Source organism: Lottia gigantea, assembly GCF_000327385.1.
Source record: "Lottia gigantea unplaced genomic scaffold LOTGIsca_104, whole genome shotgun sequence".
In the NCBI taxonomy this organism is placed as follows: domain Eukaryota; kingdom Metazoa; phylum Mollusca; class Gastropoda; family Lottiidae; genus Lottia; species Lottia gigantea.
The window spans coordinates 150095-178054 of NW_008706849.1; the positions used below are offsets into that span (position 1 = coordinate 150095).

Genomic DNA, 27960 nt, shown 5'->3' on the forward strand with positions numbered 1-27960 from the left:
ATAATGTTTTTTTCTTAGAACTTAGTGTAACTGTTTTTAAGGTGTAAAGGAATAAGCCACCATCATGGCTGAGACGGTGTACGGCACCATAGAAGAGGGACACGTTATGTCTGAAAAAGTGCAGTCTCTGGCTTCGACTGTTTACAAGGAATTTGAGAAAATGATACAAAAATATGACGAAGACGTTGTTAAAGAACTTATGCCTTTAGTTGTTGGCATCTTGGAAAGTTTAGACATTTCTTATATTGAGAAGCAAGAAATTGAGGTTGAACTAGAATTAATTAGAGATGATAATGAACAGTTATTGACCCAATATGAAAGAGAAAAACAGCTTCGAAAAGCCTCAGAACAGGTTTGTATACTGTAATAACCTAGTAGATCTATTGTTTATTACTTGCTTATAATAGATAATTGTATTTGAGATATTTTATCAATGAAACCTAACTTCAAATCAGAGGCTCTGATACTGGAGTGCTGTAGATAGGCCTAGTAGCTTGTGACAACTTACTGCCAGTTAACCTACAAGTCCTTATTAATCAGCTTTAAATGTCAGCTGTCACTAAGCTCATTAATGTTATTGTATCAATAAGCAGAATGATCATTGTTTCTCCTTATATATCATTTCAGAAATATCTGGAAATGGAAGATGCCATTGAAGGTGATAAAAAGAGTATGGAAGATAAAGTTGAGAGTATGGAATCTATTATTAGAATGTTGGAATTAAAGGCAAGGAATGCTGCAGATCATGGTGAGGATCAATAACAGAGATTATTTTTATAACATTTAATGTTGCTAAAATCTTTGCAAGATTGATAAAGTTTAAAGACTCAAAAGTTCAGAATGATAAGGCACCCTAGAGTAGAATTAGTACCTGGTATGGAAACTTATACTACAAAGTGATGTGAACAACATTTCAAAATTATCTTATTAGACCAATACTATGCCAACATCTATGCATTTTATAGAGGTTCCTTTTAGTTTTATCTATAGCAGCTTTTGCTATAGTGATGATGTCGTAAATCGCTTACATTTAGTGAAATTGCAAGAGCTACAGACATCTGATGAAAAATTGGAATCGTGCATAGCGATGATATCACTTATCAGTGTCTGCAATACACATGAAAAAAAATTTGAAAACCTGTTAACAATCTCTTTAAGGAGTAACTGCACATTAATTCTAGACCTTGCACACAAAGTAAGGGTCAAGAAAGCTTTGCTAATATTAGGTCAAACTGTAGATATAGTCCGGTCATAATCTAGCTTATGCAACCTGCTTGATAAATTAGCATGTTATCTTGTTTATTTTAGTCACAAGATTAGAAGAAAAAGAATCAGAAATGAAGAAAGAATATAATAAATTACATGAAAGATACACAGAGGTATTAATTATATCATTTATTCTCAACTCATTAAGTCATTTGCTTGGTTGTTTTCAAGAATGATGATTGAGAGACTTAATCCTTGCTTGTGCTTGGAAATGTGTCATGTGCCCAATCTGAAAGATGACAGTCCATTTTCAAGAGGTTTGAAGAGAATTTAACGTCCTTGAAAATCCTAGGTGTTATAGAATAGGGTCTTCTGTAAAAGAACTGGCTTAAGTCACAAGTAGAGACCATGGATTTGATCCAGTAAAAAAAACAAAATTTTTGATAAAATGATAATATTAAAAGTTAAATTTGACAAAAAATATTGTGCATCATCTCCATTTAGAATATTGAACAGCCACATCTAATCCTTTATTTTCCTTTATTGTAGTTATTTAAAACCCATATGGATTATATGGAACGAACTAAGATCTTAATGGGAACAGATAAATTAGCAGAACTCACAGGAAACAGTCCAAGAATAAAGTAAGTCGAAATGGAAATAACCGTAGTAGATTGTATAAGCTTCTATGAACTGTTCAACTTATTATGACTAGTTAATTTTATCAAACTTGCAGAGGCAGAAGTTGAAAAATCGCTCCATGCTTTTCTAGATTATCACATATTCCTCACTGTCACTAATCATTGGTCCTTTCTTTCAGGGGTTTCCAGTTGCCCAATTTACGACCAGTTAGTATGATATTGAACTCTAGTGAAACTCCAAATAGAGGTGATAATAGCCCAGTGACGTTTGATATAACAACACCTTCCAGTGGTAAAGATTCTAATGTCAGTATCAAGAGTGAACTGGGTGATTTAGAATCTGTGGATTCCAATCGACTCAATTCCACAGCACTGACGGGTGAGTGTAAAGTTGATACCAGTGATAAAGATCAGATGACTGATGTAATCAACATGGCAGATGGCAGTACTACCACAACTAATACAAGTAGGCTAAAATCTAAATCATCCCGCATTAACCTCTCCATGCATCCTCACGCTTGCCGCAAACTCATGTTTAACTCATCTTGCCTTAACCATACATCTAAAACATCCTCATCATCTCATGCTAAACTTTATCTACAACTCTCTACAGATTTTCTTGAGACTTCTGCTTCCTTTAGCTTTTTACCATTCTTTCAATAATGTTCAGGGCTTTTTTGGTATATAACATTTTAGCATCACATATTTTTTCAAATTTTCCTAGAACATTTTAACAAAAACACAAAATAAACAGTGCTAACATATAGGTAACTTACATAGCATGTGCTTATTTATTTTGGCATGTGCTTATTTATATGGCATGTGTTAATATACTATAACATGTGTTAATTGATTTTAGTATGTGTTAATTTATTTTAGACTGAATAATTACCTAGATTGTTGGTTTTAAGGTCTGTTCTCAAATTAAGTCATGGCTCTTTTAGTAATTAGTCTGTATCATTTCAAAAACAATTTTACAACATTTTGGTGCGCCATTGATGCCTGTATATTTCTGTTCAGATCTATCATGTCAAGGTCCATTTGAGCCGCTGGCGGAAATTGCAAATTTCAGTTGGTGTCCTCAAGTCCGCTGAATTCTGCAGTCCTGCTAGTGATAGGGTTGGGATTAGCCCCCGTTTATATGAAAATTTGGCTTTGCAATCACAAGGTCCCCCCTAAAATTTGAGAACAGACCTAGGTTGTTTAAATATAATCTGCATGCATCATAAAGTGCTTGGTAGCTTTCTTTTAATTGTAGTATTGTATAATAGCTTGGTTTTGTATATATATCTTCTTGCTATGGTCTAACCATATTTGATCAAAAAAGCTTAAGCCTAAATATTATTGAATATTGATTTTAAAAAGTTATATTGTTATGTATTTGTTTGTTTGTTTGTTTCTGTTTTATAAAGATAAATAAATTATGTGTGGGCTTATTTGATCAAGTATGGTTATAAAGGAATTTGTATTGTTTAATGCTTTGGTTATTTATTTCTTTAATTAATGTAATAAAATGACTTGTTTGGAGTGCTTGAAACTTGGATTGTGACTTTTTATTCTTGTCTTTTTCCCAATTGGTGTCTGTTAATCTTCTTTTGCTCTTTTTTAATCTCCTCTTACCCCTTAATCTTGGTATCTTACATTAATATGCCCGAAGTTATTTTGTGAAAAGATAAAAATGTCTTCTTATTGAGCCCATCATAAATTTTGGCAATCCGACGGAAATATTTAATTGATTTGCATTTTCACATCCCAATAGGTTATAAACATAGAGCCCGAAGTATATAATAATGCAATAATAATAATATAAGTTATCTCAAATTTAACAAATTAGATTTAAAACAGATTACTATGCATTGAAAGGGACAAGTGGGCCATTTTTTTTTTTGACCAATCATACCTTAGTCTCGGAAAACAGCAGCTTGTTTATCTAAGCCAATCAGTAGTAGTGTCCACAGCTCACCATCTAAATTTGCGTCTTCAAATCTGTGTGTCCAGAATCATCCGCGTTTGAAATTTGAAAAGACAAGTCGTCTTTTCTTGAGACCTTGTCATATATACAAAAGACATTTTTAGAAATAGGAAAAGAAATTCATAGTATGAGAAATTTTTGAAGGAATTATGCTATTTTTGTATATTTTTAGTATTTCTGAAGACTATTTGCACACATTCATGACACAAATTAACCCCCAAAATGGCCCACCTGCCCCCTTTAAAGTTCATCTCAGAAATGAACTAAATGCTGATTGCTTTTAAGTATAAAGATTCTGTAATTAAAGCTTCAACTTAAACAGTCAGATTACAGAAAGAAACATGTTAAACAATTTGTATATAATGACTGTTTTGTAAGAGAAATTCATCGAAAAACGTTTACTGCATTTATAGTAGCATGGAATATTAAAATATGGTAGAAATCATTAAGCATTTGAGTAACCTTGTGATTACGAAACACATAATTAAGTAATAGTAAGATTAACCCTTGGAACACTGAGTATGAATCAAATGACCTATACTCTTAACCTCAACTAGTATGTAATTATGTTGCCAGTAGAGCTGCTGCTATTGTTGAAAGGGATAATATACAGAAAAAAGCATTGATAAAGTTTGTTGATTCTAATCTCTAAAAGTAAAATTTATGCCAGTTAAAGGGATTGTAAAGAGGTTTTCTAACTTTTTTATGTGTATCGGAGACACTGATAGCATCAATTTGCACCATTCCAATTTTCAATTAGACATTCCTGCAATTCCACTAAAATTAAGGATCTAATGATGTCACTAATTGCAAAATATGCTTTATCACTTAAAGCTCTTCATGATTAGTGATGTCATCAAACATTTAGTTTTAATTGAATATCAGGAACAACAGATGTCTGTTTGACAATTGGAATGTTGCAAATTGAAGCTATCGGTGTCCCTGATACACATAAAAAATTTCAGATCCCTATGATAAAATTTGTTGTTTCTAATATCTGGTAAAATGAATGTCAGTTAAAAGTTTTGATATCTTTGAAAACAAACTGGGATAATCATCTTCACAACAATATTGCATAATGGGGTATTTTTTTTTATCCCATCTTTTGGATAAGGAGCCCAAGGCATATGATGAAACCTTGATGTTCTAGTGATAGAGCTTAGTTCATTGTGTTCAAGGATATTTGTAGGATTATAACTTTATTGTAACCTATGTTGCTTGAGGCCTTAAGATTAAAAAATCATGTGTTTGAATTGTTTTGAGAATAATATAACATGGTCATTAGGCTGAAATACAATATGTTACAATCAGATCATGAGATTTAAATACCAATTTTCTCATAGACACTTTGTAACACAAAGTATAAAGAAAAAGAAAGGGTTGGGAAAGAGGTTTGGGGGGCAGGGTTTGTAATCGATAGGCATTTAAAGGGACAGGGTTTATTTGAGTCTTGAATAAATGTAAATAGTCTTCAGAAGTACAAGAAATGTATGAAAATCGCATAATTCCTTCATAATACTTCAAATTAGGAATTTTACTCAATGTTTCTATCCATGTCTTTTTATAAAATGAGCAGTTGTTGAGTGATTACAGATGAGTTTATAACTACTAATATTATCATTCTATAGAGAATCTCTACTGTAGGCTGTATGTTATCAATCACCTACCTCCTAAACATTAACATACCTTGAAACATATAACATTATATGAGACCCACCCAAAACAAATCTTAGACTCTTGGTCCTTATTCACAAAAACTTAATTTAGGTATTAAGGGGTGAGAGACGATATCGGGTCAACTCTCAGAGGGCCAGGCATCAGAATTTTTTTTCCCTTGAGGAGTCAAACCCACGGCACCTAATTGTCTGGTAAATCCAACTCCATTGCAAGAGTATAACAAAGACTAGTTAGGTTTTTGTGAATGGGGCAGAAGAATTGAGTTAAGCGTTCCCTTCAAAAACCCTTTCTTGTCCCATTGTCTGCATGCTTTTTATGGATTTTTTTTTCAAGAGATTAAAGTTTTGGTCAGGAAAAATATATATTCGTACTTAAGATTTGTGGGGCTCCACATTTTAAATTTTAAGCTAATGAAATTGTATTATTTGCATTCAAAGCAGATACACGACACTGCTGTTACAAAGATCAAAACTTTTAATCTTTTGATGGTTGGTTTTAGTTTTTATTTAGATTTTTGTACATTCATTTTGTTTATTTTGGTTTTTGTTTTTTGCTTCTTTTATCAGAAAAAGCTTCAGATGTTCCTGCACCTTCATCAACCATTCCACAACCCGAATCAGTTGACCCAGTCACTGATGATACTGTAGATTCATTATCTCATAATAACAATACACAAAAACCAGAATCAGTTGATCATAAACTCAAAACAGTTGAACATAAACCTGAATCTGTTAAACATAGACCGGAATCGGTGGCAAAAAGACACCATTCTAGTGGTTCTAAATCAAACTCTAAGAAAAGAGTATCTAGTAATTCAAGTTCAAAATCTAAAGAGGAAGACCCCGATGCTGCTTTATTTGCCCGTCTGCACAGTCTTGAGTCAGATGGCTTTGAAGAAGATCCTATTGATGCTGGTGAGTCCACAAATAAGTAACAAATCATGAAGCCACCCTTTTTGGTAGGTCCCTCCCTGGGTTGCAAAGGTGGAGGTGTAATCCTAGGAAGGTTCATCCCTAAGGTCAAGGTATATTTGGGTGTGTGTTGGGTACCTTTTATCATATTTCATATCATCATCATAGCACTCAAGATGTGATATTTTAATACATGTACTTACTAATTGAAATAGAAAAAAAAACTGCAAAAAAATAATGACACACAAGCTAGAAGCTTTCAGCCACATTTTTGTGCTTTTTCACTGCAATCATCATTGCTGCCATATTGCTGCTTACAGTCGATCCAACGTGTGTGCAGTGTACTGTCACGCCATAAACCAATCTTTATGTTATTGGTGTACATGTATATGTTTTTGTCTATGTATTTAAAATGCTCTAGAATTTTTTTGAAATATTGAGACCTAATCTGAAATATTCTTGACAGATGGCGTTGCTTGATTGGTGAGTTCTGTACGTTTTGATCTAATGAATCAATCGTACATTTAATAAAACAAGTTGGAATAGAGTTCAGAACGCATTCATGTGTGCAAAAAACAAGTAACTGTAGACAGAATTCAAAATGGCTGAAACAGAAATAGAAGGGAAAAATTTGGAATGTGACATCACTGCTTTACCATTGGATTGAGGCCAGACAAGGAATCTGTACAGAACTCTTCAATCGAGCACCACCACGTTAGCCTGTTAAGGAACTTTTCACCAATGCATTGATAGCTTTTAAATACACTTTTTTGACCTTTTGATAGAAAATGATTACATTTGAGGCCTAAATTTTCAAGAATTGTGCTATGAATATGAAGGTACCGGTAAAGAAGTAGATTTCAATATGAGTGGAATCAAAAACATAAGAACTGTTGCACTTAAATGTATTTAATGACTTCTGATACCATATAATAAGATTTTTTTTCAATTTTCTTTTCTGCTTCCTTTGGATTTTGTTTGGTAAGTGACTGCAAAACAAAATTTCCTTTACATTTGACAGAAGTTTTGGAACAAAGAGTATTGCATCTGTGTGAAATCTTGAATTTGATCGTTGGTAAAATTTTCAAAAATTGTATAGGAAAACCAAGGTTTTGAAAGGAAAATTTAACTGAAGTCATATTTTGAGGTATGATTATTGATTATTTTGTAGGATTAACTGATACTATTGCATCAATAGTTGCCTCAACACCAGAACTTGATGATAATAGTGAATTTAATAGAACTAATCAAGTAGCTAATGATTCAGGGGCCAGAAATAGGTATGTTATTCTTTATTCATATGGTGAAAGGGCTTGAAGTTATACCAAACTGACTTTTAATTTTGTATGCCATCCGTTTAAAAATGATAGCAATTTGAGCCATTCCAATTTTCAATCAGACGTCTGTGGTTCTAGCGATTCTACTAAAACTAAGGGTTTAATAATGTCACCCCACAAAGGTCTTATGTGATACAAGCAAATTTTGCAGGGGTGACATCATATAACACTTAGTATTAGTGGAATTGCAGGAACCACAGATGTCTGATTGAAAATTAGAATGGTGCAAATTGATGATAAGCATTAAAAATTTAGAATTCCTCTTTACAATCCCTTTAAGAAATGGCATTAGCATCAGAATTTTTCAGGATTAGAATCTGGCATCTAATTGCCAAGTCTTAATCACTATCAACAGAGTTATTCTACTGCCTATGGACTAAGGATGAATTTAGGAATATAAAAACGGAACCTAAATCATGTTGTCACTCAGAGTTTTATGTTATGTGATCTTCAGACCACTGACCTATTTTCAGTCTGCGTTCCTATTGAAGTATATGGGTGTGTTTATATAAAATTCTCATGCATTTGAGTCATGCAAGTTGTCTGGTGCTGTCAAAATGTTTCATATTTTTGGGCTTCATCAAAAGTTAGCTTGTATTGGAATGGAGATTTCAGGACACACATTAAGCACAGTAAGGAGACTGACTGAACTAGATCGGAACATCAACACTTGGTATATTTTACATTATAATATTATCATAAATATTTTTCTAACTTGTTTGTTTACCAGTGAAAGTTGTGTATATTATGATGCTGATGCTTTGTATTTGATTAAAGTCTATTCTCTGTCTATTTCAGGGGTAAAAATACTATTTATGATGAACTGGCTGTATCTAGTGGTGATATGATAGCTGATGTTGATTTCGGAGCAGACATTACTGGTACGTCTATTTCAGTTTAGTCAAACCCATAAAGCTGCGATAAATCCTGTCCAAATCCTTAGCAAATCCAATGTTCGTCTTACATGAGTCCACAAACTCAACATCTCTGTAAACACGAAGGATGGCTCAGTGAGTGATTTTTTGTGTCAGCAGACAGCTAGCCATAATTGCCATAATTGCAGGAATCCCTTTAATATTAATGAATTATGTAATTTGTGATAAATGTATCAATGAGATTAATAACATGCGATGGATAGTCAGGAATCATGGTACTGTTTCTTAAATTTATCTCACAAATTATTGTCTGTGAGTTATTGCCCTTGTTTTCCAAAATCCATTTGAAGTCTAATCGTAAGCACCATATACAGCTATATCTGTACAAATTTTCACAAAACCACGTAGAATAATGATAATGATTCCAGCTATCTTCACAATGTCAAGCTATTACTTACTCAGTCTAATACCTCGACATCATTAGGCACTTTGCTTGTATCACGGAAGTTTGCAAGTCAGTGTAAATAGCCCTCGATTACATGCACTTCCAAATTTTCAATATTCTTTCTGTCAAGGGCTCTGTATTCACATGTGCACAATCCAGTCCATTCTGCATTTATAAACTTCCATGATTCAAGAATGGTGGCTATTGAAGTCAAGGTATTAGAAACAGTTTGTAATATCCTGTCATTGTGAAGATGGGATTCAGCTAACAAAATTAATTATTTGTAAAGATATAAAATGACAAAAAGACATCCGATGGAAATGTATTTATTTTTAGAAAATCCCATTAAGACATGCTGAGCTGTGTTTAATAGTGTTTTGTAGTATAAAGGTCTATGAATCTATTAAGTATAAAATGATGACTTCAAATCAATAATAACAAATCATACTTGATACTTGACAGCTGTAACATTTCTATTGTCTTGAAATATTATTTTTACATGTTATTTACAAACTTTTTTAACAAATTCCTTATAAATCATAACATTCAAAATCTGTTAAAGTCACAGTGGCTCAGTAAGTTAGATGCTAAAAGGGACATTCCACTTTTTTTGTCGATCCCACAATTTTTTTAGCTCAAATTTGTGAAAACTATACTCCAAAATCAAGTGCCTTTTACTGGTATCTGAAAGTTTTAACTAAAAAAATCCAGCTATTATTTTTTAAAAGGCCAAATATTACTTAAGTTTACACTAAACTGCTTAATTAACAATTAGTACTTTCCGTTTTTAATTAACCCTTTTAAAACAAATTCAGTGTGATCAAGATGATACAAAGATATAAATTAGCATACTTTAGAAATATTTTCAGGTATAATTTACATTTTTGAAAATGAAAACTTTTTACTAAAAAGCAGAATACCCCTTACGGTCAATATTTAAATCCAGCATTGGTCCACCTTCAGATTTTTCTTACTGGTTTTCCCCCCTGTCGATGATCCAGGTCTGACATAGAAGAAATGGGCTACTGCCTCTGTCCCAGCAAAACATTTCCTCATTGCACACTGCTTGGTGTTGCTTGTCTTCATTAGCCAGATTAAGAGCAAAAAAAATAGGTCATAAGAAATTTAAGCATAACCTGAATGGCTCAATGAGCTAAGAGCATGTTCATTTACCTGGGGGTCTGGATTCAGGCCTGCTTAAAGTCAAATGATGCCTTCAGATTTTACACCTCATTTAAGTTTTACAGACAAAAACATTGTGCAATGAGGGAAATTTTGTTAGGACAGTGTAATCAACCCTCTTATGTTCAGTTTGCAATATCTTCAGCTTGCACGGCTTGTAGTACATGAGTCCACTCCCAACAGCCTACTTTACATACAGAAAAATTGGTAAAAAAAAACCCAGAGATCGAACCTTTAACCTCTACCGATGATCCTTGTTCATGATGTAATACCAGCTGTAGGCCCTAAATCACAATTTACAGCAACTTAATAAGAGTTATTTTTTTGTTGTATTAACAGGTCGTGAAGTAAATCCTGGAGATTATGCTTCATCAGGTAGAGTAGACCTCTTTTATTTATCTATCTCTCATTCTAATTCTATCTCTCTATCTATTCATTCTTACTTTCTTTCATGCATGTAGTTTGTTCAGTTCTTAGGTTCCATTTGAAATTATTTTGAAAGTATTGTTGTACATATGTATTGTGTTGTTTTTTTGATTGAGCTCAGTATTGTGTTTTAGTGATAGAGATCAGTATTTTGTTTTAGTGATAGAGATCAGTATTGTGTTTTTGGGATAGAGCTCAGTATTGTGTTTTTGTGATAGAGCTTAGTATTGTGTTTTAGTGATAGAGATCAGTATTGTGTTTTAGTGATAGAGATCAGTATTTTGTTTTAGTGATAGAGCTTAGTATTGTGTTTTAGTGATAGAGATCAGTATTTTGTTTTAGTGATAGAGCTCAGTATTGTGTTTTTGGGATAGAGCTCAGTATTGTGTTTTTGTGATAGAGCTCAGTATTGTGTTTTTGGGATAGAGCTCAGTATTGTGTTTTTGTGATGAGATCAGTATTTTGTTTTAGTGATAGAGCTCAGTATTGTGTTTTAGTGATAGAGATCAGTATTTTGTTTTAGTGATAGAGATCAGTATTTTGTTTTTGTGATAGAGCTCAGTATTGTGTTTTTGGGATAGAGCTCAGTATTGTGTTTTTGTGATAGAGCTCAGTATTGTGTTTTTGTGATAGAGCTCAGTATTGTGTTTTTGTGATAGAGCTCAGTATTGTGTTTTTGTGATAGAGCTCAGTATTGTGTTTTTGTGATAGAGCTTAGTAGTGTGTTTTGGGGATAGAGCTCAGTATTGTGTTTTTGTGATAGAGCTCAGTATTGTGTTTTCTTGATAGAGCACAGTATTGTGTTGTTTTTTTGATTGAGCTCAGTATTGTGTTTTTGTGATAGAGCTCAGTATTGTGTTTTTGGGATAGAGCTCAGTATTGTGTTTTTGTGATAGAGCTCAGTATTGTGTTTTTGTGATAGAGCTCAGTATTGTGTTTTCTTGATAGAGCACAGTATTGTGTTGTTTTTTTGATTGAGCTCAGTATTGTGTTTTTGTGATAGAGCTCAGTATTGTGTTTTTTGTGATAGAGCTCAGTATTGTGTTTTTGCGATAGAGCTCCAATTATGTTTGCTATTCAAAAATTAAGAAAACAATATCTTGATATGTATGGGTAAAGGGATAATAGTTTATTTCTCATTTAGTCCAGAATGGCCTCAGATACAAGCATATTACGTTAATCTTATTTAATTTTCTCCTCGTCCCCCCAACAAGAAGCGAGTGCATCAAGTTGTTTTGTAAGTTTCTTTAAAGGGATTGTAAAGAGGTTTTTCTAAAAAAATTTATGTGTGTCGGGGACACTGATAGCTGTAATTTGCACCATTCCAATTTTCATTCCGATGTCTGTGATACTTGCAATTCCACTAAAACAAATGCGCTTTATGACATCACTAGAGGGAAGCTACCAGAAGCTACTATTTCTATCAATGCAGTTCCCTTCTAGTGACGTCATAAAACGCGTTAGTTTTTACAATCCCTTTAATGTCAAATGTGCAAAAGTGAGACCAAAACCGCCATAATTTAGTGATTTAATTCTTAATTTTAGGCACAAAATTGTCCATTAGTGTTGGGAAGCCTAATATCATGATTATTCCACATCATTCATTTCTTTGGGTTGTTGTTTCACCGGGTTCGCACAGCCTTGAAAAACCCTTGAATTCCGTCCGTTGCCTTGAAAAACCTTGATTTCAAAAAAAGTCTTTGAAAACACCATAAAAAACCCATTTTCTCTTGAAAAGTCCTAGAATTTTGAGTTGAGTCAAATTGTGTATATTTTTATCATTAACCCCATTGACAAATATTAACTATCTTTATTGATTTCACAGTTCAGAAGTTACGTACATGTGTATTCTGTCAGACTAATATCCTTGAAAAGTCCTTAAAGTTCAAAGCCCAGAGTCCTTGAATAGTCTTTGAATTTTTGAGGCAAAGTGCTGTATGAACCCTGTTTCAAATATTCTAACTAACATCTTGAACTTTCTATAAGACAACTTAAAGCTTTAAAATGATAACATCATAATTCAGGATGATATTTCTTTATTATATTTCTTTTTCTTTGCTTTAATTGTGCATTATGATTTGAGTAGAAATTAGTTGCATTTCATTAAAATTATGTTTCAATAGGAATATTTATGGCCACCTTTAATAATGTTCCAGATTTGGAATGCAATGTATGAAAAGTAATCTTTAATTTCAGCATGGAAGTTTTTCTTGTTTTTAGTCTTAATGGGTTTTCTTTTTTCTTATTTTCTTTGCATGTTGTTTGTTTACCTGTTGATTGTTGTTTACTGTTGTTGTTGTTTACGACATGGCAGATGATGAGAAAGATGATAAAGAATCAAATGGTATGCAATTATCTCCCTTTACTTTCTGTGCTTCCATTGAAATCTCAATGTCTGCTGCACTTGATGTTTTTCTTACCTCCTTTCCGATTTTTAGTGGAGAGCAATCAAAGAAAGAATGAGAGTATACAGTGAGACTATATTATGTTAATAGTAGATTAGATGCTAAATTTTTCTTGTTCATTACATTGATTGCTTTAGAGTACTTTAGACAGAAACTTAAACTTTGCATTAAAGAAGGCTTTTACATCTTATTGACTTGAAATGATAAGTGAAAAACTGACTTTAAAACTAGTGGCATGAGTTATAGTAAATAATTGGTTACTAATATAGTGTTGTTTTTATTTTTTATCTTGCATCGTGCCCCTTGCCTGCCTGCTGTATATATTGGATTTTACAGTTAGTGATAATTTCTTTGGTAAGATATTTTGCTGCTTACATTTTTGTTCAAGATATTTTTGTGTAATGAAAACATTAATAAGAAACACAATTTTCACTCTAGATCGAAGGTAGATCAAGATCAGTTTATCAGGAAACCAAATGTTTAGCTCTAAATAACAAACAACAAACCATTTATACAAGGATAACAACTTCACAAGGATCTTTATTACTAGCTGGTCCTTGGCTAAACCTCCTTGATTGATCTTTCCTGTATATTCGTACTTAAATCCTTATCTTCTAATTTTAGGAATGGGTAAAGAATTGGAGAATTTGATCTTAGAAAATACAGAACTTTTAGCCACAAAGTAAGTCCAATGATGCCATGTGTTCAGAAAGTTCAAAGTATTTGAACTATTTTAAGACTTAGTCAAGAAGTTTCTATGGAATAAGCACAAATTTAAAAAAAGTGGTTTCACTAAAATGCTTACTGTGGTATATGTGGTGAGAGTCTAATCAAGTTTATTCTTTGGATACACCTGATGCCACACCATGACTGGCTTTTTCAATCCTGAGTGTCAACAAGAGAGTCCACATGGCCAATAATGCTTATTTGGTATATTTGTGATATATTATTGTTCAGTAGGGTCGCAGGCTGAAATGGGTCAGTTCTCTGAAGATCGCATAGCATGAAACTCTGAGTATATATTTTTTTATTTATTATTATGTTATTGATATATGTAATGCTGTCCTATATTGTGCCCGATTATGAACAAAATTACTTTTTGTCATATACTTTATATTTTAGAAATGCTCTCAATATAGTCAAAGATGATCTCATAGCTAAAGTTGATGAACTAAGTGGGTAAGTACTTTTAAATCTTTTATCAATTTAGTAATGACATTAAAGTTGGGGTGTGCATTGGTTTACAAAGCACATTTTGGTGGTTGCACTAATGAATAACAAAAAACAATTCTTTCTTCGTTTATTATTATTGATTATTATCATTATGGAAGTAAAAAATTGTGCTCCATTATTAATAATATCTCTCATAGGAATATTATTTTTATTCATGAGAACACAGAATACTGATCAAACAATTTAACATAGATACACAGAGAGGATAAGTTCGGATAATGCCTTGCATGCCAAAACCATCTTGTAGCTCATATACTGTAATACAACAAGGTCTTGCATGCTAAGGCTGTTAAAATTAAAGATGCTATGACAGACAACAAAATACTAAATTAATGTCACTTGCCTGCTGCTTGACATTGCTCATCTGGTGTAAACATACTGAATCAGAAAATAAGTACTGGTAACCACTCCATTTTCATTTCAATTCAATTCATGTCGGCCTTTTTAAGATAGAAATTAAAGATGGGTTCCCTTATTTTCATTTATGAAAATGAAAATGCTAATACATGTCCATAATGAATTCATTATTAGCTAAATTAGAAGAGAATTACCAGCAGAATTCCAATGAGTGACCGATCAAGAAAGGTCAAAAAGTATTTTTTTGTTTATCCAGACTGTACATACACAGACATTTATGATTGGTTAAAACTCTTAATTATATGCAATAAGAACATAATGATATGATGAAGAATACATGATAATTCATTAGAAAGATCAATTAATCAAATAGTTTGCTTAATTTGACACTAAAATATAAGGTACCCCATCTTTAAGACTCGTCTAAAAACGTACTATATTTGAATTAATTTGTTTATTTAGTGAACAAGAAATATTAAGAGAAGAAATAACATCACTGCAGGCAGTGAAAGGAAGATTACAGCTGAGAATATCTACACTAGAAGAAGAATTAAAGAAAACTAAAGAAGAATTAGAGAAGAAGAGTCAACCTGCATCAACTGAAGAAGAGGTAGATTGTTTTTGTTATGAAGGCATTACTGCTACCAAACTGAGACTATGTGTGCTTTGGTTTTTAAAATATTTGAGTGTAAGGAGCAATGAAAAAATCTTTTTTTTATTCAGACCCTGCTTGAAAATAACGGTGCGCCATTTTTTTACCAATTGTACTTTAGTCTCAGAAACGGGAATTTTTTTAAGTTATGCCAATTAGTAATAGTGTTCATGTCTCACTGTTGAAATTTGAGCCTTCAAATCCATGTTTGTCCAGGATTATCTGTATTTCAAGTCATATTTTCTTGAGACACTGCCATATAGAAAATACATCTATAGAAAGAGGAAAAGAAATTCCTGGTTTGAGATATTTTTGAAGTAGTTATGTGATTTTTGTACATTTCTAGTACTTCTGAAGACTATTTATATATCTCAAATCATTGGGCATTGTTTTTATACAGTTTTTTACTGTTTATTATGGGGAATTTACATTTTTCTGTACAGGACTTGCATCTGTCAGTTCACCTTTCCAAATAAAAATTTGACTTGACCTGTGGTTTGTCAGATTTTATACTGTAAGGTCCTTGTAGTCAGATTTCATCAACTGGTGAAGCCAGTTTATTTAGATCCCTCAATTAATGTGTTTATTATGATATAGGGAGATGTACCTATGGCTCAAAGAAAGCGATTTACTCGTGTTGAAATGGCGAGAGTATTAATGGAGAGAAATCAGTATAAAGAAAGGTTAATGGAATTACAAGAGGCAGTCCGATGGACAGAAATGATCAGAGCTTCCAGAGAACATCCAGAACTTACACCCAAAAAGAAATCTTCAATCTGGAATTTGTAAGTACATTTTAGGTTCCTGCACTGCACCTTTTCTTTGCCATACCTATCTGAGAAATCCACAAAATGAGTTTTTTTTAAACAGAATAATTCATAAGCTCACATAGTTGTGGAATTTGATTAAAACGCAGATCCAAAAGCTTTTTTTCTTGTTTTTTTGTGGGTGCAATGCAACATATTATGTTCTTAGCCAGCAAAAAACGAATCGAAAAACATGCTCAGTGAAATATTTACTTACGAAATTTCTTGAAATTCTAGAAAACTGTAAACTTGTATTGTTAGCCAACTTTTAACAGTTTGGTTAGCAAAAATCTTGGATAAGTTTTGACTGCATTGTGTAATTAATAAATTTCTTCAGATCAAGCATGGCAAATTGAATCACCCTGAAATAAACACAAAACAAAGCATGTCAATTGGCATTTTAATCAGATTAAAAGAATGCAAAATGTCTCAGATATTTTGGATGAAATCAAAGATGTGCACTACTGTATATAATTGTTGTTGTTTTAGAATTTAGCTAGTACTAACATTATGTCCTATCACAAACTACCGAAAAACATTGACATAGTATATAAGCTAATACTCGTTACTAATGCAAGGGTTAAAATAATAAAAAAAACTGCCCTTGTGTGCTACTGACAAAGATCCCTTGATGAACAATAAAGTGTACCATCAGACCGCATAGTCCGGAACATCTGCCTCTATTCCAGCCTCTGATAGCTATTTTGACAGTTATCTGCTATATATAGATATTGTGAGATATTTCCACACCTCCAAGGTGAAGGGGTTTTAAACATATTTTTTTTGGAGGTGAATAAACATGTAATAAAAACAGAGCCTAGTTTTATAGCTATTAGAGGCTGGAATAGAAAAGCTGTTTCAGACTACATACTGCAAAAAAATTCCAATTATGTGACCTGCCACCTTCGAATTATTTCAATTCCTCAAATTTTAAAAATATGTTGTTTGAAAAAGTAGAAAATCTTTATTTTGGTGAAGGTAATTACAAGATGTCTATCTTCTCAAGTGGCCTGCGTGTTTATTTCTGCCAAAAATTAATAATGGCTATAACCAATTATACTAAAACAAAATTGAGATAAGCATGATAAAGAAAATCGTTGAACAATTAACTGCATGTCTGATTTGTTCTATTGCATGTTTAGTTTCAGTAATTTGGTAATTTCGACTCCACCTGAACCACCCGCCAATCCTAAAAAGATCTCCTCCAAGACTCCTGTGGCTTATCAGGCGCCGCCACCATCGTCTTCTTCTTCCGCCCATCACAAATCACACATACAACATTTATAGCTTATCTAATTGTTAGGAATTTTAACTCAATTTGGTTTCGTTTGATTGAGATGGTCAGCGCTAATTTCCTAACATCATATATTTTTTCATGATCTATCAAGGGTGTACAAGCCTTAGCAATAATGAACCCTTGATACAGCAAACATATTTTGGTATTTGAAAGGAACTTGCCTTTATGCTTCTTATTCAATTGAGAGAGGTTTTATGAGGTTTTCCAGTTTTTCTATGTGCATCAAGGCCATTTATAGATTCAATTTGAATACAATTTTCTGTTTTATTATAGAAATGCTTAACCCTTTGAACCCTGAGTGTAAATGAAATAAAACGTCACATACCCTGACCTCCCAATTAATAAAAGTAAAAGTGTATGACATTAACGTTGTATGATGTCACCTAGTAACAACCGGTTAACAGGCTGCTCGGGTATATATTGCGTTAGTGTGGCCAGTTAACCGGACGCTAGGGTTGAAAGGGTAAATGGTGAATGACATCACTATTGCAAAAGATGCTAATAATATCTTAGGGCCTTTGATGTATCAATAATAATTGTACTGGCTATAAGTTAATCTAATGGCCTGAAAAGCAGAGAAAAAAGAAAAGAAAACCTTATTACAATCTCTTTAAAACAGAATCAAATGCAATAATTAATATGGATAAATCTTAAGATGTCCTATTAAATGTATTTGTTGAATCAAGGGTCAGATATCAAATAAGCTTCTCTACTGTTGATAAATCAAGATATATTTATTTTACCTTCTCCTTGTTTGTTCTTCTGTTTTGTTATTCTCTTTTAGTTGTTTCCGTTTTTAGTCCCTACACAAATGTAATTGATTTCAAGGATTTTGGAATTTTCAAATAAATGTCAATTCCGAACTAGTTCATTTGTATTTTTAAAAAAATGAGTTTTTCTTGTTACAGAGAGTTTTGACTTCCTTTCAAATAAAAAGGGTTTTTCAAGAGCTTGGGTTTAGGAATTTTTCACAGAAAATATAAATGAAATGGGGTGAAGGTATTTGATTTAAACTGCAAATGAATGAAACTTTTTCAAGAGTTCTTTTCAATGAACTGAAACAGAAAAAAATTTAGCTTTTGAATTCATTTCTAAAATCGGACATAATTTTAACTCAGGAATTTATTTTACATCAATTCTTATTAATTAAGATTCCAAATGAAATGGTTTTTAAAACATTCATTCAAAAGATAAACGATCATCCTTTTTGTGTACTTGTGTGTCTTCCTTCCTTCCTTCCTCTTAAGTTTCCATTGATTTTGTCTTTTCTTTTTGTTCAAGCTTTCAGTCTGACCACTGATGCAGTGATATTTTGTGCCATTTTAACTCAATACTCAAAAGTGCTGCTCACCATCAGAAAGTGGATGTTTGTGTGTTTGTTTTTGGGAGAAATGCATGTTGAAGGACCAGTTGAAAGAAATGTCCACAATTTGTGGGAATTCTCATTATTTCCTATGATATTGTCTTGCTTGTAAACAGACTTAGTCATTTTCCAGTCTCACATGTTTTGGTTTTAAAACTTGAATATTTTATAACATTCCAGGCTGATTCAAAACAAAACCACAAGCAGTCCATTTTATTAGGAGGTAGAATAAGTAGTAATTAAAATTGAATAAAACAGATATATATCAAGACCATTACTACCTATACTACCTTAATATAGACTGCTCTTGTGTTGATAGTTCTGAGATATGCACAAATGTCTTTCATAATAATGCAATAACTTCAGCAAGTTTTGTCCAAAATAAGATATGATTTGATATGACAAACTAAAAGCAAAGAATAATAATTTGCATTCCCATTGATAATATGCTAAATTTGGAATGAAGATAAGCTTTAAAATTTTGAATTATCATACTGTTCTGGATTATCATGAAACTGTACCATTCCATCTTTCTGATTAATAGTTATAACTTATTTGAAATTATAGTGCAAAGTTCTAAAATTAGGTCAAATTTTATGCTATAACAAAATATTCTTATTCTAAGTTTTATTTTAGAAAGTTATACCTCAATATTTTTATTATAAAGTGATAGCTCAAATTTTATATTATAAAGTGATAGCTCAAATTTTATATTATAAAGTGATAGCTCAAATTTTATATTATAAAGTGATAGCTCAAATTTTATATTATAAAGTGATAGCTCAAATTTTATATTATAAAGGGATAGCTCAAATTTTATATTATAAAGTGATAGCTCAAATTTTATATTATAAAGGGATAGCTCAAATTTTATATTATAAAGTGATAGCTCAAATTTTATATTATAAAGGGATAGCTCAAATTTTATATTATAAAGTACCGGTAATGGTTTATGATAAAATAATAGCAGATAAATGAAATAATAATATTTGTGTTTAGTTCGGGTTTTTAGTTATAAAAGATAATAATATGAATTTATATAACTATGATATTTTTTATATGTGATATTATGATTTTAGCGCTGACCTCCATCTAAACTTATATTTTAATTTTTTTCTCATCTCACTTTTCTACAAATCTTACATTTTATGAATACTTTTAGATGTTGTAATTATCTTCAGAGGCTAGAAAATGGTCTTTAAGTGTACTCAGGCTATTGTTGTTAGAGAGGGCAGGCTAACCTGATACCACTCTGCAACTCGAATTGCATCACTTTCAGAGAGTCCACATAACTAATATCATTGTGAACCTAAAAACCAAAAAACAGCTTAATGAGAACATATAATTGACAAATGAAAATAGTCTGTAAAAGACCTTAGATACAAAAAAAATGTGGTTAAAAGAACTAAAAATGAAATAGCAAGATTTTTTGATAACATTATTTTTGGTGTGTGATATAGCATCTTCATGTTGTCAAGCTATTATGAACTACCTCTAATACCTTGACTGCAATAGCTACTATTCTTGTATCACAGAATGCAGCAATTTGATTAGATTGTACACCAGTGAATAAGTAAGTGTAAATGGGGATTATGATGGCTATATTTGTTAATGTAATTATCCAAATAAATGGCTGCATTTGCAAACTTCTAGATACTATGTTTGTGACAAGAGTCATACCAGAGCTAGTTAAAAATATCATCATCTACACTAACATAAAGACCTCATTTATATTTGTCTATTTACCATTTCTGCAAACCATCCTTTGATCTCCAAATTTAGAGGAATATATTCCTATCAATACACTGTACATTTTTAAAAGATTTTTATAAGCTTGAAGCATATTTTCTTGTTGTGACATGTTTTGATAGAAAAGTGAGATGAGTTCTAAAACTTGTAAAGCCAATAGGGATCTATCTGTAGGTCAATTGTCTCCTTCCTATATCAGGCATCCTAGCAATGTCAATATACTCATTAATTATTCGCATAATAATCACTTTTCATTACAGCATTAATTACTCATTACTTTGTGCCTTAATTTGAAAGTTTCATTTTCAGGAATTTGGGATCTTAATATTTATCATCATTAACATTTCAAGCATCTTACTAATCCAATATCAAAATTTAAAAGCCTCATGAAAAATATTTAAAAATGCTAACTGTATCCATCTTGCATGTAGACATTGCTTAGTGTGATTCTTTTGTTGCACTTGTTTTGCCATTTTGATCTACAGTCCCGATCCCTATTGGTTCCATTTGTTTGTGTTTTGTTAAAATTTTGTTGATTTTTTCTGTTATTTTTAAGTTGTGAGAGGCTTGATATCCCGAGTAACCCTGAAATTTTCTAGCTAAATTCATGGTCTTGTATTTGAAGGTTGACTTCATGGTCTTAACTTGAAGGCAGACTTCATGATTTATAATTTGAGGATTAACTAAATGATTTAAAATTCATCATCTATAATTTTCTGGATCAAGTTCATGGTCCTAAATTTGAGTCTTAAAATTGAAGGCTGACTTTATGGTCATAAATTTGAAAGCTGACTTCATATTCAAAAATTAAAGACTGGCTTCATATTCTAAATTTTGTAGGCTGACTTTATCATCTTAAATGTTGACTGACTTAATCTAAAATGTGAAGGCTGACTTCATCTAAAATGTGAAGGCTGACTCATTGCATTTTGGCCACACTTTTCACATCAAAACTACATTGCTATAAATATGTGATATCAACAAGAAAAAAAAGGTGAAAATTTGATGTAGGTCAATAGATATTTGAATAAATTTGAATAAAAAAGTTGAGTTTAGGGTTACTTATGGTGTTAAATGAATTAATTTGTTTTTTGTGAAATGTGGTTTTCATATTTAATTGTAAATATTACAACTCAAAAAAAACATTGTATTTTAAAACAGAAGAAATAAATTTTAACTTGTTTATAATCAAGTGTCAAGTTATTTGTAGATCATGATGTGGATCAAAATGGCAAGCAGGTAGCATGAATATTTATGTTATGCATGATAGAAACCTTATTATTCTCATTAATATTCAAATTCATATTCCATTGTCCTGATGGATCGTTTGGTTGGTTATCAACTGATGTAGAGTCTGGATGTGGTGTATTTGAATGGGTTAAAACCCCTCTCACCTTCCAAGGTGACCTGAAACACCCATTCACAAGATTTAATTAATCTGACTCTGAAACCATCTTCACATTGGTAAAGTATTATGAACTTTGTCTTATACCTTGACTACAATAGTCACTATTTTTGTATCACTGAAGTTTGTAAATGCAGTGATTTGATTGGATCGGATGCTAGAGAATACAGTCAATCAGAGGCCTCACCAAAAAGTCTGTAAACATTTAGCCATAACATTCTTTCTGTTGAGAGCTCTGATTGTCTGTAATCGCTGGCGTACAATCCAATCAAATTGCTGCATTCCATGACTTAAAAACAAAGGCTTTTGTAGTCAAGGTATAAGACAAAGTTTGTAATACCTTGACCAGTGTTAACATGATTCTACACAAGCCTAAGAGTCAACTAGTTTCAGACTACATCCCCATCAATATATATAGTTGAGGCATACCATGCAGGTTCCATATTACTATTGATAACCTAGTCATGTTCCTTAACATATAATGAAAATATAAACTTGCAAATGAGTAATTATACCAGTCATTCCTTCATCCATCAATGATAATTTTTGGTCAGCCAGCAGTCATAACAAAACAACTGTAACTGTTTCCTGTACAGAGTTTTGGGATTTTGCAATTGAAAGGCTTGTCACTTTGTCCTCATAATATTAATTGATTTGCATCCTAGCATCTTGTTGCATGTTGAAAAAAATAACATTAATTAAAGTATCTTGAAGTCAACGCACTTATAATTCTGCCAAAAACAGGTTTGAGTTGAGACTCTTAATTTTGTTCACAGCGTGACATTTGTATCTTCTGGTCTGACTTGAGTCATGACTGGCAAATACAACCAGACCAACAGTTCTGATCAATAAGCTCAAAGTCTATTCTGGGGATGATAAAGATAAAGTCAAGCAAAGACATCTGAACACATCTGGGTTGGATTCAAATATATAAACACAAGCAGTCCACTTTTGATTTTGAGGTAGTTTAAGTAGTAATAAACACAGTGTAAGTTTGGCTTGTATAGCTTCAATTATTATTTATTTTACCTCAAAATATAATGGACTTTTTGTATTTATGTTTTGTTTGGCTCCTAAAAGTGCACCAATATCTTTGATCAACTATAAGTAAAAACATCGAGTTATTCACAATGAAGTTTGGGGTCATTTTCATAGATTAGCTCATTTCCATTATCACCTCTTAGTGTATAGCATATATTTACACTGACCAAGATGATATACTTGATTTAGTTTCAGTAATTTGTTTACCACATCCAACAAACCCAAACGTCCTCTAGCTGTAGCCACAGTGAAATATAATGCTCCAACAACACAAGTACAGCCAGTTGGTGATCCTAATAAGAAATCTAGAGAAAAACTGGGTCAGAAATCTAAAGCTTATGAATTCCTGCAAGAAGAAGCGTAAGTATAATGTACATTGAATTCTTGTACTTGCTTGTAGTTTGGCATATCATAATTGAATATATCCAGAGAAGACCTAAACATTAATATCTTGCCACCATTTTGTTTTATCCGAATATTGTTGTAAAGCATTTGATTACAAGTGCCAGACTATGATTACAAATTAAGAACATTTAGATTTAGCTCAGCTCAACTCAGTTTGATACTAAATGCTTTGAAGACTAATGTTCTACTTCAGTTGTGAATAGGTAAAAAAAACGCTTGTCATTTTGACAGGTCAATAGATAAAACTGCTAGAGGTTGTGCATGTGAAAGATTCATGATCTTAGAAGGGCTAAAAGGTGTATCTTATGCAGCTGATCTTGCAAAATTTCCTTTATTGCACACAGCATGGGATTTGATGTCTTTGTCAAAGCAGATACAGAAAAGAAGAAATTTTAAGTTCATTTCATTTGATCAGCCCTAGGTCAGGTTCTTTTGAATCAGCTCAGAAATGATATTCTACAATCTTCACAAAATCAAATACAAATTATTTTAGTATATCAGAGAAGGCTAAAAAAGAAAGAGAAAAGGAAAGAAGGGAACAGTATAAAGCAGTAAGAGCTCATGTTAAAAAAGATGATGGAAGAATGCAGGCTTATGGATGGAGTTTACCTGCTAAATTTGCACCAAGTACTCGTGAACCAGCATCATCTAAAAACCATATACCTGTACCAGTACCTGTTTATTGTAGACCTCTTACTGATACAGATACTGAAGTCAAGGTACAGTACCTGTTTATTGTAGACCTCTTACTGATACAAATACTTAAGTCAAGGTACAGTACCTGTTTATTGTAGACCTCTTACTGATACAGATACTGAAGTCAAGGTACAGTACCTGTTTATTGTAGACCTCTTACTGATACAGATACTGAAGTCAAGGTACAGTACCTGTTTATTGTAGACCTCTTACTGATAAAAATACTTAAGTCAAGGTACAGTACCTGTTTATTGTAGACCTCTTACTGATACAGATACTTAAGTCAAGGTACAGTACCTGTTTATTGTAGACCTCTTACTGATACAGATACTGAAGTCAAGGTACAGTACCTGTTTATTGTAGACCTATTACTGATACAGATACTGAAGTCAAGGTACAGTACCTGTTTATTGTAGACCTCTTACTGATACAGATACTGAAGTCAAGGTACAGTACCTGTTTATTGTAGACCTCTTACTGATACAGATACTGAAGTCAAGGTACAGTACCTGTTTATTGTAGACCTCTTACTGATACAGATACTGAAGTCAAAGTACAGTACCTGTTTACTGTAGACCTCTTACTGATACAGATACTGAAGTCAAGGTATTGTAGACCTCCTGAAAGTAATCTTGCACACATTATATTGTTGAATTGTAGAAGAACTGAAGATCAAATTTTAATTCTGAAAAATGATATGGTAATTGAAATAGAGCTTTATCAGCTGTTACAGCAAATATACACATTGCTGTGTCCTTTTATACTGTTATATCGCTCAAATTGTAAGGAGAGACCTTAAATCTCTGATCAGGATTTTGGTAGGTAAGGATGATCAGATGAAGAACATGTTGATTTTTCTAATTATAGATCTGGTGTGCAGCAGGTGTTAATCTAACTGGTGGTAGAACTAGAGATGGTGGATCTATTGTAGGATCTAGTAGTATCTTCTATTCTAATCCACCAGAAGAAACTACAGATGAAAATAAAGAGAGTAAAGATGAAGTAGAAAAACTTGATAAAGAACTTAAGGTAAGCTTAGTAATGTATTAGAAACAAACTTTTAAAGATAGATCACTCAAATAACTTGCTGAATTTGCATGGTTATCTTTGTTACTGACTGAATTTGAAAATTTTGTATTTTGTATTTATTGTAAAATGACTTATTTTTCAAGAGAAAATTTATGTAGTGGGCAAGATTTTCCAGCCTAATTCTTCATCTGTTGGTTTACTCAGAGGGTCTTCATCATACCTCTAAACAGTAGATGCAAAATGTTACAGGTTCTATGCCACTCTAATGGAATAAAAATCATACTTTTTCATTTTCCAGGACCACAAGGATAACTCAAAAGATGATGAACAACTGTCCTCATTTGTATGGATCTGTACCAGTACATTATCTACTAGTCATATATCAGTTATTGATGCCAATAATCCTGCAGATGTTCTTGAGACTTTCAGAGTTTCTTCATCTCATATACTTTGCATTTCTAGTGTCCCAGGTAATTATTTTTAATGAAATGAACTTACCAATCAAAATGTTATTAAAACTTTTTCAATCAACATAATTTACTTATTAATAAAACAGAATTTTTCCAACCAACATATGTTGACTTATAAATCCAAACAAATTTTTTATATCAACATATTTTGATGTAAAAGTCTAAACTAGAATTATTCTAATTAACATATGTTAACTTTTAAATTATAAATCAAAACATAATACTTTAGATTGAACACGTTGAATTATAAATCAAAACATAATACTTTAGATTGAACATGTTGAATTATAAATCAAAACATAATACTTTAGATTGAACACGTTGAATTATAAATCAAAACATAATACTTTAGATTGAACATGTTGAATTATAAACCAAAACATAATACTTTAGATTGAACATGTTGAATTATAAATCAAAACATAATACTTTAGATTGAACATGTTGAATTATAAATCAAAACATAATACTTTAGATTGAACATGTTGAATTATAAATCAAAACATAATACTTTAGATTGAACATGTTGAATTATAAATCAAAACATAATACTTTAGATTGAACATGTTGAATTATAAATCAAAACATAATACTTTAGATCGAACATGTTGAATTATAAATCAAAACATAATACTTTAGATTGAACACGTTGAATTATAAATCAAAACATATTACTTTAGATCGAACATGTTGAATTATAAATCAAAACATAATACTTTAGATCGAACATGTTGAATTATAAATCAAAACATATTACTTTAGATTGAACATGTTGAATTATAAATCAAAACATAATACATTGAACATGTTGAATTATAAATCAAAACATAATACTTTAGATCAACATGTTGACAATTAAATCAAAACATAATTCTCTAAATCAACATATTGACACTTAAATCAAAACTGGATATTTTATATAAAAGTATTTGCTATTAAAATAACAGTATACCCTTACATTAATACTTGTTTGATTTCAAGCAGGACGATTTTTGTATTCATATTTATATCTTTGTCATCCAGGTGCTCTGATATCTGATTATCCAGTAGCTGAAGAAATCCTCAAGGCAGAAGCCCCGTTATTACCTAAAGAAACAGTTATTAGTAGTGGTAATAAGGAGACTAATGGTGATTCCTCAGAAAGTTCTGGAATTGGTGGTATAACATTTGTACAATGTTCTACTGGTACATCTAGTAGAGAGACATCGCCTACAGGCTCTCCACATTCTGGTTGGTTTACCTCTTGATTTCCATTTTCACATTGAAATATGAAAATCCCTGTACAATAAAATTTGCCCACCTCCAAACCCAATGAAATGATAATCTTTTTTTAATTTTTAAACTTTCTTGACAAGTCATAAAAAGATATGTTTTGAAGGAGAGTTGCACCTTTTGAAATATGGCTGTCTCTTTCTTTATTAGTAGTAATTCATATAAGGCTAAAGAAATATTTTTGTAATATTGTAGTTTCAAAGACTGATGGTGAAACTCTTGTTGATGGAGCAGGTAAGGCTTTTTTCATGCAATATGTACTCTTTGGAATCAAAATTTTACAAAAGGAAAATTGTCTTTCATAAAAAATTGAGTGTCCCTCAAATTATCTGCAATTTTAAAAGTCTACATAGATAGATGTTAGATAGATGAACAGATGTTGCCAATGGAATAGAAACAGTTTGTGTGGATAGATGTTGCCAATGGAATAGAAACAGTTTGTGTGGATAGATGTTTCTAATGGAAGAGAAATGGTTAGTGTGGATAGATGTTGCCAATGGAATAGAGACAGTTTGTGTGGATAGATGTTGCCAATGGAAGAGAAATAGTTTGTGTGGATAGATGTTGCCAATGGAATAGAAACAGTTTGTGTAGATAGATGTTGCCAATGGAAGAGAAAAAGTTTGTGTGGATAGATGTTGCCAATGGAATAGAACAGTTTGTGTGGATAGATGTTGCCGATGGAAGAGAAACAGTTTGTGTGGATAGATGTTGCCAATGGAATAGAACAGTTTGTGTGGATAGATGTTGCCAATGGAATAGAACAGTTTGTGTGGATAGATGTTACCAATGGAAGAGAAACAGTCTGTTGTAAAAGCAATCATTGCATCTGTTTTTGATGAAACTGAGCACATTTATCTCATTTTTCACTACTGTTTTGGGAACAATGTATCTTTGCCCTGAAAGCCATCTTTGAAATGTGAAATCAAATTTTTATTTTCAGAAAAAGACGATGATTCTAAAGAGAAGAGTGATGAAAGTGAAAAAAGCAGCCTAGGTAATGATAAACTTTCTCCATTCAACGTATAACGGATAGAGCTCTAACTCTGAAAGCATTAGCTATCACCAGCTGCACATGTTTGCTAATAGATAAGAATACAGTCCTAAG

At 32.0% G+C, this 27960-nt stretch overlaps 1 protein-coding gene across 1 annotated transcript; it reads left to right on the plus strand.

Moving 5' to 3' along the window:
• Positions 1-106: 106 nt before the first annotated feature.
• LOTGIDRAFT_170786 (hypothetical protein) lies at positions 107-27881 on the plus strand (the record flags this gene model as incomplete). The annotated part of the gene is made up of 13 exons (XM_009046633.1): positions 107-352; positions 628-748; positions 1309-1379; positions 1756-1850; positions 2027-2175; positions 2218-2313; positions 7579-7687; positions 8543-8625; positions 13702-13759; positions 14200-14256; positions 15130-15277; positions 20657-20660; positions 27796-27881. The coding sequence occupies 13 exons, from the start codon at positions 107-109 to the stop codon at positions 27879-27881; spliced, it is 1323 nt and encodes a 440-aa protein (XP_009044881.1).
• Positions 27882-27960: the final 79 nt, after the last annotated feature.